At 42.0% G+C, this 16,860-nt stretch overlaps 1 protein-coding gene across 1 annotated transcript; it reads right to left on the bottom strand.

Moving 5' to 3' along the window:
- Positions 1-2,073: 2,073 nt before the first annotated feature.
- On the bottom strand, positions 2,074-14,236 carry LOC122685776 (putative exonuclease GOR). The gene is made up of 7 exons (XM_043890686.1): positions 14,065-14,236; positions 13,841-13,954; positions 9,828-9,902; positions 9,526-9,644; positions 7,475-7,590; positions 4,523-4,661; positions 2,074-2,190 (listed from the first exon to the last, which is right to left on the bottom strand). The coding sequence occupies exons 1-7, from the start codon at positions 14,234-14,236 to the stop codon at positions 2,074-2,076; spliced, it is 852 nt and encodes a 283-aa protein (XP_043746621.1).
- Between the last annotated feature and the right edge of the window lie 2,624 nt (positions 14,237-16,860).

The raw sequence follows: 16,860 nt of genomic DNA, 5'->3' as shown, positions 1-16,860 counted from the left end.
AATTCCAAACAACTTAATTCCTTCCCCACCCCTCCCCAGACACAACTTTAGAAACTGCTGTGGAAATCCGACCTTTAAAATGTAGTACATAAACCTCGACAGGGCTTTCCTTTCTCCTCTTCTCTGAAAGTGTGGGGAAACCTCATGTTACTATAGATGAAACTTAGCTGCCATCAGTGGAGGCCAAAGAGTCACGGATGCAATGCAGAGGTTTAAGATATTCTTGGGCCAGGTGGTTCCTTTTTTCCTTTCAGGTCATCTTTTACCTTCCAGAGGACCAGTTCAATGCAGGCAGTTGCATTTTCACTGGAACTGAGACCTCCAAATAGAACAGGATAAAAAATAAAACGTTAGACATAGACAACTCCCTCTGAGGTTGCCCACAGATGGTCTCAAAACGGTCTTGAGTTTATAACACAGTCAACGCTGGCCGCTTATCAACATATCACTAGTGGTTCACTAGAACCACCACTGGTTGCTTCCTCAGTCACATGGTCACTACGTTCCTATGATGGGATAGCACATCAGTACCTTCTCCATGAACCTCTTTTCCAGGGATATGCAACGAGAAAGTGACAGACACCAGTGAATGACAGATCTGACAGGAAGCCAGAAATAGAGATGTTAGAAAAAATATACCTCTCTAGACAGAGTGACCTTAGATGTGACATGGGTTTAAAAAGTAGATGAAATCTACCCAAAATACCAAGCCTACAGTTCCTTTGAAAATAATAAGTGATGTCTGAGATTGAGAAAAATCATATGGGCTACACTTGTAAAATGGTGTATTATTTTTTGTTTCCTTGCATTATTCTGAGAGAACGGTGGTGTTCTTTAACTTTGCTTTATACAGGGCATTTTTTGTTGTTAAGATGAAATATTCTTGTGTCCATGGTCCCAGGCTGTCTTCAGCAGAACACATTATGAATTTTATAATAGCATTTTCTGGGTATTTGAGATATGAATATTTTAAACAAAGCAGATAATATAAAGATCCTGTGTAAGATGGTATTGGTTTAGTGTCTAATAGACATAGAATGAAATAAATACCACAAGATAAAATCTGAATTCTTGTACAATAAATGACATGATCAGAGGAGCATCTGTAGAAACATAGCATTATAACATTTTAACATTCAAAATTAACTTTCTTTTCTATCTTGTGCAATAGAGGGGCCTATATGGGTCTGCATGAAATGTACACAGTAACGAACCTCCATACCTCATGCTTATGGTACATGAAATGTACAGAGTAACTAACCTCCATACCTCGTGCTTATGGTAATGCCACTAGCAGGAGAGCTGGTGGGCTCTCCTGTTTAATGAGCCTGTTTAATGTTGGGCCTTTACATCAGAAATATCAGAAGTAAAAAACGTTCTAAGAGCAAGATCTACCAATCCATTACAAAGCAAGTGCATGCATGATGAATCTACTGAATTTGAGTTACACTTCCTTTTACAAAAAGCTCACTATTTACCCTGGGCGAGATAATCTGCGTGAGTGCTCAGTCACTTCAGTCGTGTCTGACTCTCTGCGACCCTGTGGACTGTAGCCATGGACAGGCTCCTCTGTCCATGGGATTCTCCAGGCAAGAACACGGGAGTGGGTTGCCATGCCCTCCTCCAGGGGAGCTTTCCAACCCAGGGATGGAACTCATGACTCTTACGTCTCCTGCATTGGCAGGTGGGTTCTTTACCACTAGTGCCACTGAGATAACTTGGACCCAATCAATTTTAGACTCTCATTAGGTTTAATGAAAATCACATTTGAAAAGAGGTACACAGCAACATTTAGGATGGAATTAGATCTCTACACCAACAAAAGTTTTCTGTATGAATTCCAAGGTCACCAGTCTGCCCCAGTTTTGATGCCTGTGCAACATCTAGGTCTATGCCAGGTGGTGGGCATGGAACACATTTTACTTAAACAGATACTTGGGGTTTCTCTATCCTAGGAGATAACCCACAGGGAAGTATTTCGAACAGGGGACCTTTACCATGAACCTCATGATGTATTCACTCCCGTCAGACTCAGGAGCTTGATGTTTATCATGAGCAAGCAGGCTCTTACCTTCATGCTGAATGACTCTGCAGGCAGTCAGCCACTAAGCCCTTCCGGGATCTTTTGTGAGGCAAGCCTAGCGGATGAGGGAACAGAACCATCGTGTCCACAACCGAAGTATGAATTAACTGTCAAATGAAAGAGGAAACCTCTTTAGAAATTCTTCCCAAAGAATAAGAAAACTGATGGCAGCAGCAGGAACTGTAGCAGCAGAAACACTACTACAAAACCAAGGAACGTGAGCAGTTATACGAGCTCAGTCGCCAAGCACTTTACCTGGCTTGTCTCACTACAAGTTGCAGACTAACCCAGCACGGTAGGTATTTCATTGTCCCCTTTCTACAGCCAGAGAAACTGAGGCCTGGGGAGGTTAAAGTTGCCTCAGCCAAGTGAGTACATTAGAAAGAAATCCAACCTCAGAGCCTGACTGCAGAGTCTCCTTTCCTACCAAGAGATCCCACTAGGAGGCAGCATGAGCTCAGAGGGGGTTCCAATAATTACTGGCTGGGCGGCGGCAGCCAGGGGGTAGTCAGGCTCCTCCCACCTGTGACTCAACTGAGGGGGGAACACCTCACTCCAGTGCAAGTCCCACTTCCGTGGTTTATTTGTCCATCTCTGGGGAGGGGGCATGGAAAAGGATTAGTCCCATCTAGGTTCAAATTCCCTGTGCTTTCACACGGAAGAAGGGAGTAAATTTTACAATAGGATGGATACGGGGGAGGGGGGACAGATAACAGAGTCTAGACAGGTGCCATGTGGATTCCTCATTAGGAGAGCTGTAATTTTAAAAGGCGTAAAAGACGGTTAGCCTCAGGACAAGAGTCATTTAAAGACGGATCAAGAAGAAAAAGGTGGGAAATTTAATGTTTAGCACCTATGATGCCCTGTCCAGAAATACTTTATAGATTCTCACTTAATGTATCAGTCACGTCTTAGACACTGTTCCTGGCTGCAGAGGATGGAGCAAAAATATAAGGTGGTTGTGAAAACAGAAAATAAAAAAAGAGACATCTATGAGGAATCTGGAAGGAAGAAACAGATTGATTACAAGGAATAAGGAAACATGGTGGTTTGAAATTTCTGGTCTGGGAGGCAGATGAAACAACAGGTCCTAGAAAATGAGAAGCAGGAACGTCACGGTGAGAAGCTGTTTGAGAGGTGCTGTCGCTGAGGTGACACAGGGACATCTCTGTGAAGACCTTTCCGACAGAAAGCTTACGTCCCCACATCTCCCTGCCCACACGTGGGTGGGGTCTGGTGGGAGGACATTCCGTCGCCTCCGTCACACGCACACAACAGTGCTGTGGGCAACAACTATCTATTCTACTGTGCCCGCTGTGCAGAGAAAGAGGTGGACATTCACTTGGGAGAATTAAAGAAGCTGACTTGTATTCCTGCACTAAAGAACAACTTCTCTGCATGAAGGTTGAGTCCTAGGGATGGCTGAAACAAATAGTCAAGGGCCCCAAAGTTCCAGAGCTTCACTGTGCAATGTGGTAGCCACGAGCCACGTGCAACTATTGAAATTAAGTAAAGAAACTGAAAAAATCATTTTCTCAATCAGACATTTGTATCTGTGATGTCCAATATCCCCTGGAGGAGGACATGGCAACCCATTCCAGTATTCTTGCCTGGAGAATCCCATGGACAGAAGAGCCTGGAGGGCTACAGTCCCTAGGTTGCAAAGAATCAGACACAACTGATGTCCACCATCTTGGATAGTTAAAATAATGGAAAGTTATATCGCAGGGCACTGTTCTAGACCAGGGAAAGCCACCAAACTCTTCAAGTCCTAAATTATAGACAGCTTAGGCGTGCAGCCCACACCACCTCTGTTATAACTACTCAACAATGCCCTTGTGTGAAAACACAACAGAAAATATATCAATGAATGGGTGTGACGGTTATGTTCCAATAAAAATATTTCCAAAAATAGGTGGCTGACATGAGCCAGAGAGTGCAAACTCCTAGAACATGGAGCGAAAAAACAGACCATTTTAATCCAGAGTATATTAAAGGGGAGATCTTCAGGTTTATCATGCCAAGTAAAATAAGTGTATCTTTGATGTTAAGCCTACCTATAAGGCGTACCTGACTTACATGAAAAAATGCTTTCCAGGATGTGACTATAACAACTTGTTAGAGCAACTTAGTCATACTTATTTGGATATTAAAGATAATGATCAAAGATCATGTCAAAAAAAACCCCAATGATTTTGGCTTTATCACAGTTGATGATGGACTGACTTTCTTTCTGATCTTGATTAGCCAAATGACTTGGCTATCTTACACTGCTTTTGGTTTACCATAAGTTCGACAGTGTTATTAGCACAGACAGTGATTCTTGTCTTCCTTGTCTCGTCAAAAAAGGGGAAATCAAGCATCAGTGATGACACAACGATAATGACTACCAGGTTAACACACAGAGTTTTGTAAGAAGATGAACCTGTAACTCTTTACCTTAAGCGCAGAGAGACTGTGTTCAAAGCTATGTCCAATTAGTATAGTGTCAGCACTGAAGAGGTTCAATAAGATAGTTTGCACATCACGGACTGAGGTCTTCATGTTCTTCAAGTCATCTTCAACCACACCAGAAAACCTGCCCCAATAAGATGCACAATGCATGTAAGTAAAGAATGCAGCTCAGTAGATCTCATCAGTTACAGTTAGACTACATTACTGACTCAATAAGACAAACATTTGATGAACAGAACAAAGATCTTATGACTGTCAACTACCCCTTTATTAGGTTATACTGGTGTAACGGGAAAATTTATCATTTGGATCAATCATGTAAGGCTGGAGGAGACATTACTACAAGCTGATAAAGCTCCTTGTGAACTCTCATCTTTGTATAATCTGAGCTTTGTCAATTACAATTTAGTTAAGTTAGCCTGTCTCACATTAAGACAAAGCTAAAGATGAAACATGGGGAACATGGAGAAGCAAATGGTGCCCTAAGCAGAGTCTAGAAAACTTAAGTTTGAACTATGCTATGTTTCTGTCATTTACTTATTATGTTTGATTTTTAACAAGTTACTTAACCTTCTGGTTTCAGTTTTCTCATCTGTAAAGTAGGATTAATTACCAATATTAATGGCTTAGGATGAACTGAGAGACTGGCATTGACATATATACACTACTACTATGTGTATTGCTTCCCTGGTGGCTCAGAGGGTAAAGCGTCTGCCTGCAAGGCGGGAGACCCGGGTTCAATCCCTGGGTTGGGAAGATCCTCTGGAGAAGGAAATGGCAACACACTCCAGTACTCTTGCCTGGAAAATTCCATGGACTGAGGAGCCTGGTAGGCTACAGTCCATGGGGTCGCAAAGAGTCAGACACAACTGAGCGACTTCACTTTCACTTTTCAATGGCTTAAGAGAATCTAGTGAAAATATATGCATACAGTGAAAATACATGCATAAACCTGGCTATCCTAGTGGTTTTCATGAAGCACTTACTAAATAAGTGTTCAGAAACATGACTATTGCTGTGCCTTAGTGCAGATTAGGAGAAAAGAAAAATACTGCAAAGGTATTTTCAACTTAAGCTTTATGTTAATATTATTGTCTCCTATAAGGAAAAAAAAGACAGCTGGCTCCATCATCTGGCTTAATTAAGGAATGTGATTCATAATCAAATATTTGGATTAAGAGGAAATGATCATGGATAGAGTAGTTGGGTTTGTTTTAAAGCAGCTCTTAAAGAATGTCATGCATTGAATCCTTTCAACCTTTTAAGATTTGAAGGTTCTTTTGTTTTTAATGCGAGCCCTTCTCATTTTGCTGCTCTGACTATCAGTAATTATCAAAACATTTCCTGACTTGTTCCAAAAAGGAGTTAGAAAAGATTACATTAAACCCATGGAAGAACAAGAACCAGTAAGAGTACAATAACTTTAAATATAGTACAATTTTTCTGCCAATTATAGCTCAATAAAGTTTAAAAAAAGAATAAAATAGATGAGGCTATTAGGATATGGCCAAAATGAGTAGGAAAAAAACATCAAATGAGGTCAGGAGAGAGATTAGTAACAAAATGCATTTTCTGATAACAGGAACTTTTATTGAGTTTTTATGTATACAAACATTTTTATGAACGCGAGGGAATTTGCTAAAAACTGATTAGCAGAATTCTCTGTAATTATTCTCAAAATTTATCACAACTTTTAATTCACTCCCATTTTGCCTTGTTGTGATCCAAAATGATGGATGTACACACATATAAATCATGTGTAATATATGTACTATAAATTATATACTACTTAGTGTGTATAATATATACATTGGCTTCCCCTGTGGCTCAGCGGTAAAGAATCTGTGTATATGTGTGTAAAGTCGTATCTGTTCACATACATGTACACACGTGTGTGCATTTATTTATATGTGCACATACAAACGTGTACACACACAGGCTGTGTTGTGCTGCGATTAGTTGCTGGGTTGTGTCTGACTCTTTGCGACCCCATGAGTGTAGCCCACCAGGCTCCTCTGTCCATGGGACTGTCCAGTCAAGAATACTGGAGTAGGTTGCCGTGCCCTCCTCCAGGGGATCTTCCCCACCCAGAGATCGACCCAGGTTTCCCGCATTGCAGGTGGATTCTTTACAGTCTGAGCCACCAGGGAAGCCCAAGAATACTGGAGTGGGTACACACACACATATAAGACATACTTAAGCACCACTGGAAAATTCGTTAAAGAAAATTGAATAAATACAATCATATCAGTAATTAACACTTCTAAATTTTCATTCTAGAATAAGATCAGTGTCTTCTATTTTACATTTAAATAAATATATGTGTTATGTCATATGGCTTATATGCCTTTAGGAAATTCAATTCAATTAATCGATGATATTATCGGGTGTTTTATATGAGGTTTTCAAAAATTAAAGGCATATCTTATACTATCTCCAGTTACCACTGAGTTTGGATCAGAAGCATGCCATTCTTTAATAAAATAGAATTTTCACTGAACCAGTGTTCTGCATGCTGTATAAAAGCTGTGTATACTCAATGACATGTCTACAGGATTACAGAAATCTTCATCTAATGGGACTAGCATAGCATGATATTTTCAGAAGAAACCTATTAATGGTTGAATGAATAAATGAATGAATAATTTATTCAATATTTTTGCCTACCTCTCTAGCCTCCTACCTACCACTCCAACATGTAAACACCATGAGGGTATGAGGCTGTATCTCTTATTTAAAGGGTTACCCAGGGCCTAATACAGTGCTGCATAATTCTAGCAAGGTATTCAACAGAACATGAATAATTTTGAATAAATAAATTAAAACAGTGTAACTCATGCCCTAAAGTTGACTCCAGTAAAGGTACCTAGGCTAAAACTTAAACTACATGTTGAATATTCTATCATTTGAAAAACAAACCCCTTATATAATGCATACCTAGTGTTATAGTCAATGACCTCTTCATCTGGTTTCACAAATGTATCACAGACCACCTGGAGGCTGGGATCCATCACTGTTACTTGAGTAAGTTCCAAACCTTTGGCTGCGTAGCACTATAAATTATAGGCATAGATATTAAATTTATATACCACATTGAATAAACCTATTTCAACATCTTAGATATAATAAAGGACTATTTCTAACTAGAATATACACTTTAATCCTGTCATTCAGTTTTGCCAACAAAAGCCAGTGAGTGGATCTGATAGTCATATCAAAGATGTCCCAAACTTTTAATTTTTTCCTCAATGTTAGTAATATTTCTGCTAATAAAATAATTTCATTTTCTTGGCTTAGGCTTTACAAGAATTTTCATTAGAGATCAATGCTATCCAATAGAAACCTCTGGAAGATGAAATGTTCTATTTCTGTCCTGTCCAATAGGGTAGCCAGCAGCCACAAGGGGCTACAGAGTATTTGAAATATGGCTAGTATGACTGAAGAACTAAATTTTCAACTTAATTAAATTTTTTACTGAAGTTAACATTGTTTTCTAACATCATGTAAATTTCATGTATACAACACTATACTTTGACTTCTATATACACTACAGTACGCTTCACCACCAAAAATTTTGTTTTCATCCTTCACCATACAGGGCTTCCCTGGTGGCTCAGAGGTTAAAGTGTCTGCCTCCAATGTGGGAGACCTGGGTTCGACCCCTGGGTTGGGAAGATCCCCTGGAGAAGGAAATGGTAACCCTCTCCAGTACTCTTGCCTGGAGAGTCCCATGGACGGAGGGGCCTGGTGGGCTACAGTCCACAGGGTCGCAAAGAGTCAGACACGACTGAGCGACTTCACTTCACTTTTCACCATACGGTTGACCGCCTTTACCCATTTTGCCCTTCGCTGCTTCCCTCTGGTAATGGCTACTCTGTTCACTACCTCGACATGTTTGTCTGCCAGTGGGTATCATACTGGACAACACAGTGAGTTATACACCTCGTTGAATGGGAAAAAAAAATCCAAACTATGGTTACATAAACATGGCACCATAGAGGACAACATGGTGATATTTGATTTCTAAGCCAGACGCAGCTTCAACCATCTCCAATTAAAAATATAAGTTTGAAACTGTATGCTGCTCTTCTATATTTATTATAATTATAGTCCACAAGCCTGCTTTCCAAATATGCCACAAGGAATAAAAATTTAATTTTATGTTTTGTTAAAGATGACTGTTCACAGGATGTTTGACACATACAAAGCACTCTGTCATATACCAGTGTATCTGATTTTCACCGTCACTGGGGGATTATCATTAACCTCGTAAGTGACAGATCAGATCATCCAGGAGACTTGCCTGATAAGCCGTGGAGCTCCCCAGGTCTCATGATTCCAAGTTCTGCTTTCCCCCTACTATCTAGTACTGATTCGCATATAAAAAAAGATAAATCCCTATAAATATTTTACTGTCTCTATAAAAAATAGTTTGTTAAAAATTAAAGCTTTTATAATGATTTGGGGGATAACATCAGTGTTCATAACACTTTCCACCCATTTAATTTCAGCAATGTAATGAGCAGGACAAGCAGTGATTATGTATAAAAAGAATCAATAGGTAATAGAAAAAGGATCATAGGCCAACTCCTGACTCCATCGCTAAGTGCAGAAAGTAAAAGCGAAGTCACTCAGCTGTATCCGACTCTTTGTGACCTCATGGACTGCAGCCCGCCAGGCTCCTCTGTCCGTGGGATTTTCCAGGCAAGGGTACCGGAGTGGGTTGCCATTTCCTTCTCTAGGGGATCTTTCCGACCCAGGGATCAAACCCGGGTCTCCCATACAACCAGCAGGTGCTTTACCGTCTGAGACACCAGGGAAGCCCTAGTGCCTGGCCCTAAGGGCAGGGACCCGGCCAAGTCACTTAACTCTTTTTCAGCTACAGCTGCTTCACCCAAAATATGTGAACAGCATTGCAGAGCTATGTGGGATTGAGAGAGAAAGCCTGGGAAAGTTCCTTACACACACATACATAAGGTAAAACATACAAACAACGGGCCACCTCCCAGCTCACAGCAAACACACGGTGATTCCTGACGAGGGGTGGGAACACGACCGACGTCTTCACAAAGCCCCCTTGGTTTTCTCTTTGGTTGTGAACATGATGCTGAAACAAACATTGCCAAATAAGTTACCGTATATTTTGGCAAGAGGAATTAAGCTCATAAAAATTTCACTAACTGAAAATCAGTGAATTAATTAGACCGAATGTTCATCGATCCTCTAGGTCTGGCAGCAGACAACAACTCTGGTTCTGACACAAACAGAATTCTGGGCCAACAAGCCCTACCTTGGCGACCTGACACCCCGGGGGATCCAAGAACAGCTCTGTAACAGCTGTACCGCCTTTCTAGGCTGCCAAGGACTGCAAACCACACAAAGAAAAATCAAATGAGCAAGCTTGACAAGGCAGAGTGGCTAACTCTCAGAGCATCTTACCCTCAAAGACCATTAAGGCCTGACCATGCAAGTGATCTGATGTAAGGTCTAAAACTCTGTAGTTACTTTGTATAGTTACTTTCCTAGCTATTATGTAACCAACAGGAAACACTGACTCCTGGAAGCAGAATTCTCGGGGGGTGCTTTTTTTGGCTGCACTGGGTCTTCCTTATAACACGTGGGGTCTTCCATGCATCGAGCGGGATCTTGTCCACAGGACTCGAGATGCGGCACACAGGCTCAGCGCTGTGTGCACGGGCCGAGGTCCCTGACGAGGATCAAACCCCAGCCCGTGCACTGAAAGGCAGATTCTTTACCACGGGGCCAACAGGGACATTGCCAGGGGTTGGACTCTGAAGGTGAGTTATAACTGCGCATGTCCTGAACACCTTCTTCCCCTCCTGCCCTTCGCTCCCCTATCATCTGTCCTGATCCTCAGCTCCTCCCCTAGTGTCCCTTCTTCACCCTGCTTAACTCTGCCTCAGCCACCCTCTCTAAATATTCTACTCTCTCTCTTTGCTGGAGCCCTGTGGTGGCTCCACTCACCACCCTCTCCCTTTCTGTATCTGAGTAGTTGATCTGACCCAAGAAACATCACCCAGTTACATGGCTTGAGACCATAACACAGATGCTATCTTCAACCCTGGAGGAACCTCCAAAATCCCAACATTCTCTTCTTCCACTCCTTTGGCCAGATACTTTGCACATTTTCACAGCAATAATGCTAAGCCTTCATCTCTTTCTTCTCTCTCTCCAATCTTCCATATCACCTGTACCCTTATTCACCCCAAGCCCTTCTTCCCTCTGGCCCAAGGAAATGTTCTCCCAACTGTTCCCTATAACCCTCTCTGCCTACAGCGATTTCTGCACCAGTTTTTCTATAAAATGTGGTTAGATTAAATGTGCTGCTTCAAGCACATTCTCATTATACTACTTTCCTCAAATGCTTCATTTGTACATTAATGATCAAATGCAAATTTCTCATGCTGGCACTTCTGGCTTATCCAATTTTGACATCTCACAGCTTTATCTTATCTTCTGAGATGAGAAAGAGAGCCAAGAACCAGTGTTAACAGAGCACGGGTTGTAAGCCAGGACACGGGCACATCAGCTCACGAAACTGCCACGCAAACCTCTTTTTATAAAGGTGGAAATGAAAGCTCAGAGAGCTTCAGAAACCTGCCCGAGGTCTCAGAGAAAGTAAGTGATAGAACAAACCTAAATCTCAGGTCCACCAGCTCCAAAGACCCCTCCTGTTCATGATGTCGTGTGATCCAGTGAATCCACCCGGTCCCAGTCTGCTATTCGTATTCCCTGGCAGTGTCTTCCTCTTTTTCCTCCCTTTTGGAATCTACAGTCCCCCCTACCCTCTAAAGCTAATCCCAAACTCTCGGGTCAAATCTAAGTTTGCTTAATCTTTACTGTGCTGTTGGTCAGTTGCTAAGTCATGTCTGACTCTTGCAAACCCACTGTAGCCCGCCAGGTTCCTCTGTCCATGGGATTTCCCGGACAAGAATACTAGAACAGTTGCCATTCCTTTCTCCAGGGGATCTGCCCAACCCAGGGATCAAACCCTTGTCTCCTACACTGGCAGGTGGATTCTTTGCCACTAAGCCAGCTGGGAATCTTTACTGTATTATTTATTCTTATATTTCTTCTGTTACAATCATATCCACTGTTCCTCTCTACTTCCTCTGCCCTACTTTATTTTATTCATACCACTTATTATGATAACAGCATTTCTACTGGTGCCCATATCTACATAAATGATCCATCTGTTCATCATCTATCCAAATAGCTACCTAAGGTCTGTATATATTAGGTACCAGGCTAAATGACAGCCTGATGATGGGGAGAAAAAAAGAGGGATGGACCCTCCAAAACCTTGCAGTCTTTCAGGCACAGCAGATAAATTACTAGTCATTACAAAATGCAGTCATATGCTACCAAAGCCACTGACAGCGTGTTGTGATAGAAGAGGAACAACCTGTTTATTTTCAACTTTTATTAGAGTACAGTTGCTTTACAACGTTGGGCTAGTATCTGCTGCAAAGCAAAGCGATCAGTTATCTGTATACATGTATCCCCTCTTTTTAGATTTCCTTCCCATTTAGGAGGGAGGGCCTATTTTAGATCATGGGGTTGGGAAAGAACCTTGAGGAGATCATATTTAAGCAGAGACCAAAGGAATGAGGTTTGTGGTGCTGGAGAAGACTCTTGAGAGTCCCTTGGACAGCAAGAAGATCAAACCAGTCCATCCTAAAGGAATTCAGCCCTGAATACTCATTGGAAGGTCTGGTGCTGAATCTGAAGCTCCAATACTTTGGCCACCTGATGCGAAGAGCCAATTCATTGGAAAAGACCCTGATGCTGGGAAAGACTGAGGGCAGGAGGAGGAGGGGTGACAGAGGATGAGATGGTTGGATGGCATCACCGACTTGATGGACGTGGGTTTTAACGAACTCCAGGAGATAGTAAAGAACAGGAAAGCCTGGAGTGCTGCTGTCCATGGGGTCGCAAAGATTTGGACACGACTCAGTGACTGATGAACAACAAAGGATGAGAGGAGACCAGCCGTGTGAAAGGGAGAGCAGATAACGCGTTAGAAGGCACCTTTCGCAGTGGCCAGTGTGGCATGAGGATGCCCATGGAAAGGCTACAAGATGGCAGGGGCAGAGGTCAACTCTGGCAGGGTTGACAAAGCTACTGAAGAAAGTTATGAAAGCAGAGGAGTGAGGTAAACAGAACTGTGATGGGAAAATTATTCTAGGGGTTGTTGGGTGAGAAATAGACTAGGGAGGGGCGGTGAAGCCAGGAAAAGGCATAGCAGATGGAGTGAGCCTGGAAGGCCGCCGCAGTAGTTCAGGGTGGAAATGAGGGTGGTGTGGCTCTGGGAGGCAGCAGAGGTGGAAAAGAGACACTCTGAGGTAGAATAAGCGGGATGTGGCCACTCTGAGATGAAAGGGCTCACCAGGGGATTCCCCGGTGGCCCAGGGGCTACGACTCAGGGCTTTCACTGCTGTGGCCCTGGGGTTTAACCCCTGGTCAGAGAACTAAGATCCCACAGGCCATGTGGCACAGCCCAGGAAAAACCCTTGCATTCTAAACAGATGGATGAATAAATAAATAAAAATGTTAAAAGAAAGAGGGCACCAAAGGGAGATGATGATGACAGTACCCAGGGTTTTTGGTTCGAGTAGGGAAAAATCACCATCTAAGCGGGTTGTTGGGAGTTTACTGTGCTGCAGAAGAAAACGGGGGCCAGGACGGGGAATCAAGTGTTCGTTGGTTCTCTCTCAGGGTGGGGTAGGGGCAAGAAATTGAAGCTATTAGCAAAGAAATTGCTCTAATGCTGGCCTGTGAGAAGTAGGTAAAGTCAGCAGGTAACTGCTTGATATATATGGTAAGCTCAGCTGTGTCTGACTCTGTGACTCTATGGACTATAGCCCACCAGGCTCCTCTGTCCATGGGACTCTCCAAGCAAGAATACTGGAGTGGGCTGCCATTTCCCCTCCTCCAGGGGATCTTCCCAACCCAGGGATGGAACCCAAGTCTCTTATGTCTCCTTCATTGGCAGGAGGATTCTTTACCGCTAGCACCACCTGGGAAGCCCCAGCTGTTTGAACTGAGGTCCTAAAAAGGCACAAGAGTCATCACAGACATGCCTCATGAGCCAGCGAGCTCCAACTAAGTTAAGAAGTGACGGTCAGAAGTAGGTGTTTGTAATGGAAACTTCATAATCAACAGTTTCTCTCTACCAGGTTGTATTTAACAAATACACATTGAACTGAATGTCCCACCTTTCTCTCTACTGATCTGGCACCGGCTCAGCTTGTCAAATAAACAGAACCACTAGATACTCACCTTTATGACTCACCACTCGGCCAAAGTGGTAGTGACATCCCTCTGTCCTGCTGTGTCTGCCTGTAGAAGTCACACCATAGATCTTCCCACATCGACAGCATGTCTTCTGAGAAGCTAAAACAGGAGAATTACTCCTGAAGAGATGGCAGGAAAAACGAGGACCTGAGTGCATTCTGCATTCGTGATCCTGACATGAGCACAGACTCAGTGTGATCACCAAGTACCAGGAACAGGAACGGGACTGTGTGAAGGCATGCTTACAGGTGCGCCATCTCCTGCATCAGGAATGACATGACTTGAAACAGGCATTCTCCTGACCGACTCCAGAGTCAGCCCTCCACCAGGCAGTTGTGGTTTCAGCACCACAATCTGACTGTCACCAACTTGAATCGTCATCTACTCTAGTACATAGTTGGAGAAGGGAATGGCTTCCTACTCCAGTATTCCTGCCTCGGGAATTCTATGGACAAAGGGGCCTGGCAGGCTACAGTCCATGGGGACGCAAAGAGTCAGACATGACTGAGCGAGTTTCACTTTCACTAGTACATAGTAATGCCTGAATTAGGACCCATGCCCTCCTTTTAGACACAGAGATCTGTTCGTTTATTAAGTCACTAAGAGTATATCTGGGCTTTTTCACTAGACCCATTTCTGTTCTAATTTTTTTGCTCATGTTCATGTGACACGTGGGGCCTTAGATCCCCAACCAGGGACCGAACCCAAACACCCTGCACTGGACCACCACGGAAGTCCCTAGACCCATTTATGAATACTTGTTTTTTATTAATAACCCTCAAGCTGGTTCTGATGGTGAGGATGATGGTGACCACTCTTATTTGAGTGCCTTTTTTGAGATTATGAAGCAAGCACTGTGCCAAGCAGTGCAGCGGCATGGTTTTAACGACTCTCCTAAGAACCTGATGGGGGTAGCGACCACCATCTCATTATTCAGAGGCTGGGAGGGTCACTCGTGACTGATCCAACATCCCAGCCCAGATCTGCCTGACTTCCTCCTTCAGAGTCCAGGTTCTTAACTGTTAAGTGCACTGCCTTCCAATGAGAGGATTTAAAGAAGAGGTAAAACAAATGGTGAAAATAATCCCAAGACAGATGTTCTAAAGATGTAAAAGATGGAGATAAATATCTTCTAACCAATGAAAAACCTTTATATAAGTGCATTTCAAACTCTGATGGACCTAAGATTTGACAGTTGTGTTAATATTAAATACTCCCTTGCTCTCTCCTTTTTGCAAGGGGAGGAAATAGGTATAAATATATTAACTAACTATGCCCAGTATTTGGAGAAAATATAAAATAATAAGAGTAACTGTAAGTCTTTCTATAAGAATTCCTAGTGAAAGGGTACGCAGTGTACAGAACACAGCACTGCCTACGTATGTACGGGGTACATATGAAGCCGGAGCTTCAGACTCCTTGGGTTCAAATCCTGGTTCTACCACTTACTTTCTGAGTGACCTCTGGTAAATAATTTGACCTCCCTAACCCTTAGTTTCCTCACTGGTATAAACAGAGGTGGTAACAGTACTTACCTGAAATGGTTACTAAGAAGATTTAATAAAACTGATTAGGTACATAAAGCACTTAGAGACTAGGAACAAAATGAAACAGAAAGGGAAATCAAATGGAAGGCAGTCATGCTTTTACCTGTAGTTTAATGATGCTGGCCACAATTCTTGTTTCCATGGGAAAATATGAGAACATTGGGACTCTTATGGCGCCAGTCTCAGTACCCAGAAAGGATAGTTTTCAGATCCATATACTTATGATCATTTACACGAGTTTTTGTCATGCCTGGGTTTAAAAGAATACTTTCTGATTTTTCAGGGTTGGGCTGGGGGTAGTTATTTTCACGTACCTGTTCTTCAGTTAGAAGGTAGTCTTTAAGATGTCTGTAGAGCATAATTCCTGTGAGTCCTAAGAGACAAAGGAAAGCCATTCAATAAATACAATTGAAATAGCATTTTTTCCTTTTTTTAAGAGATGGTAAAGTTAGAGTCTATCAACCCTTTTGGATATGAAATACCAGAATTCTGATTAATGTTAAGTAAGATGATAGTCTCAAAGAGTCCAAGTCTTTGTATCCTTTAACAACAACAACAAATCAATATTGTTCCCTGGACCACATGATGTCCTGAGCTTTAGGTAACAGATGGGAAAGTAAGAATTACATCAGTAATAGCTGGTGCATATTAAACACACCAAAAAGGATATTGATTTAAACTTTAGAGACTTCCTTCATTGGTCCAGTGCTTAAGACTCTGCACTCTCAATTCAGTGGGTGTGGATTCAATCCCTGGTAGGGGAGACTAGGATCCTGCATGCCTGCCACGAAGCACAACCAAAAAATGAAAAAAAAAAAGTTTTAAAAATAAAAAATGTGAAATCTAAATAAATAAACTTTATATTAACTCAGAATGGCAAGTGAACTGACTTCATTTTTATGGATGAGTTAAATGAGGTTCAGAAAAGTAACGACACATGACCAAGTCACACAGCACAGTTGATACACACACCTAGGTTTTCTGGTTTGAAATCTTACTTAACAATTCTTAATATTTACTCAGATAATAGCACAAAAGCTTATAAGCAGGTGATAGTGGGAAAAAATGATGACTCTCACAAGGGCAAAAGAGTTCAAGTTCAAAAAGAATCTCTTTCCAACATCAGTAACCCAGTCCCAGATTCCCTCACTCTAATGAACTCTCAAGGTTTCTCTAATTTATTTCTAAAAACTCTTAGCAGAATTTACTAGACACTCTTTAGCAAACTCTTTTGTAAAAGGAAAAATCCCTTTGTTATGAGAAGGATTGGGAGACTATAAAAGCATCGACATTGTTTCAATCCTTACATAGGAGACCTTTTTTAAAGAGAAGCACAGCCTTCTTGGTTTTAAATAAAAACACAATCAAATTCAAATAATTTATTTTCTCTACCTTCTTATAAATTCAGAATTTGAGGCTGTACTCAGACCTACTGAATCAGAAATCTTCATTTTTAAC

This window comes from Cervus elaphus, chromosome 29 (genome assembly GCF_910594005.1).
Source record: "Cervus elaphus chromosome 29, mCerEla1.1, whole genome shotgun sequence".
In the NCBI taxonomy this organism is placed as follows: domain Eukaryota; kingdom Metazoa; phylum Chordata; class Mammalia; order Artiodactyla; family Cervidae; genus Cervus; species Cervus elaphus.
The sequence above is the reverse complement of the archived record's forward strand: the minus strand, read 5'-3'. Positions and strand labels throughout refer to the sequence as shown.

What these genes read in the sequence shown, in the direction of transcription:
- LOC122685776 (XM_043890686.1), bottom strand. Translation starts at nt 14,236, where the DNA reads ATGACGATTCAAGTTGGTGACAGTCAGATTGTGGTGCTGAAACCACAA. An exon ending in CAGTCCCGTTCCTGTTCCTG is followed by an intron (nt 13,955 to 14,064) that starts GTACTTGGTGAT and finishes CTCCTGTTTTAG; the next exon opens with CTTCTCAGAAGACATGCTGT. An exon ending in TGGGAGGTGGCCCGTTGTTT is followed by an intron (nt 7,591 to 9,525) that starts GTATGTTTTACC and finishes TATAATTTATAG; the next exon opens with TGCTACGCAGCCAAAGGTTT.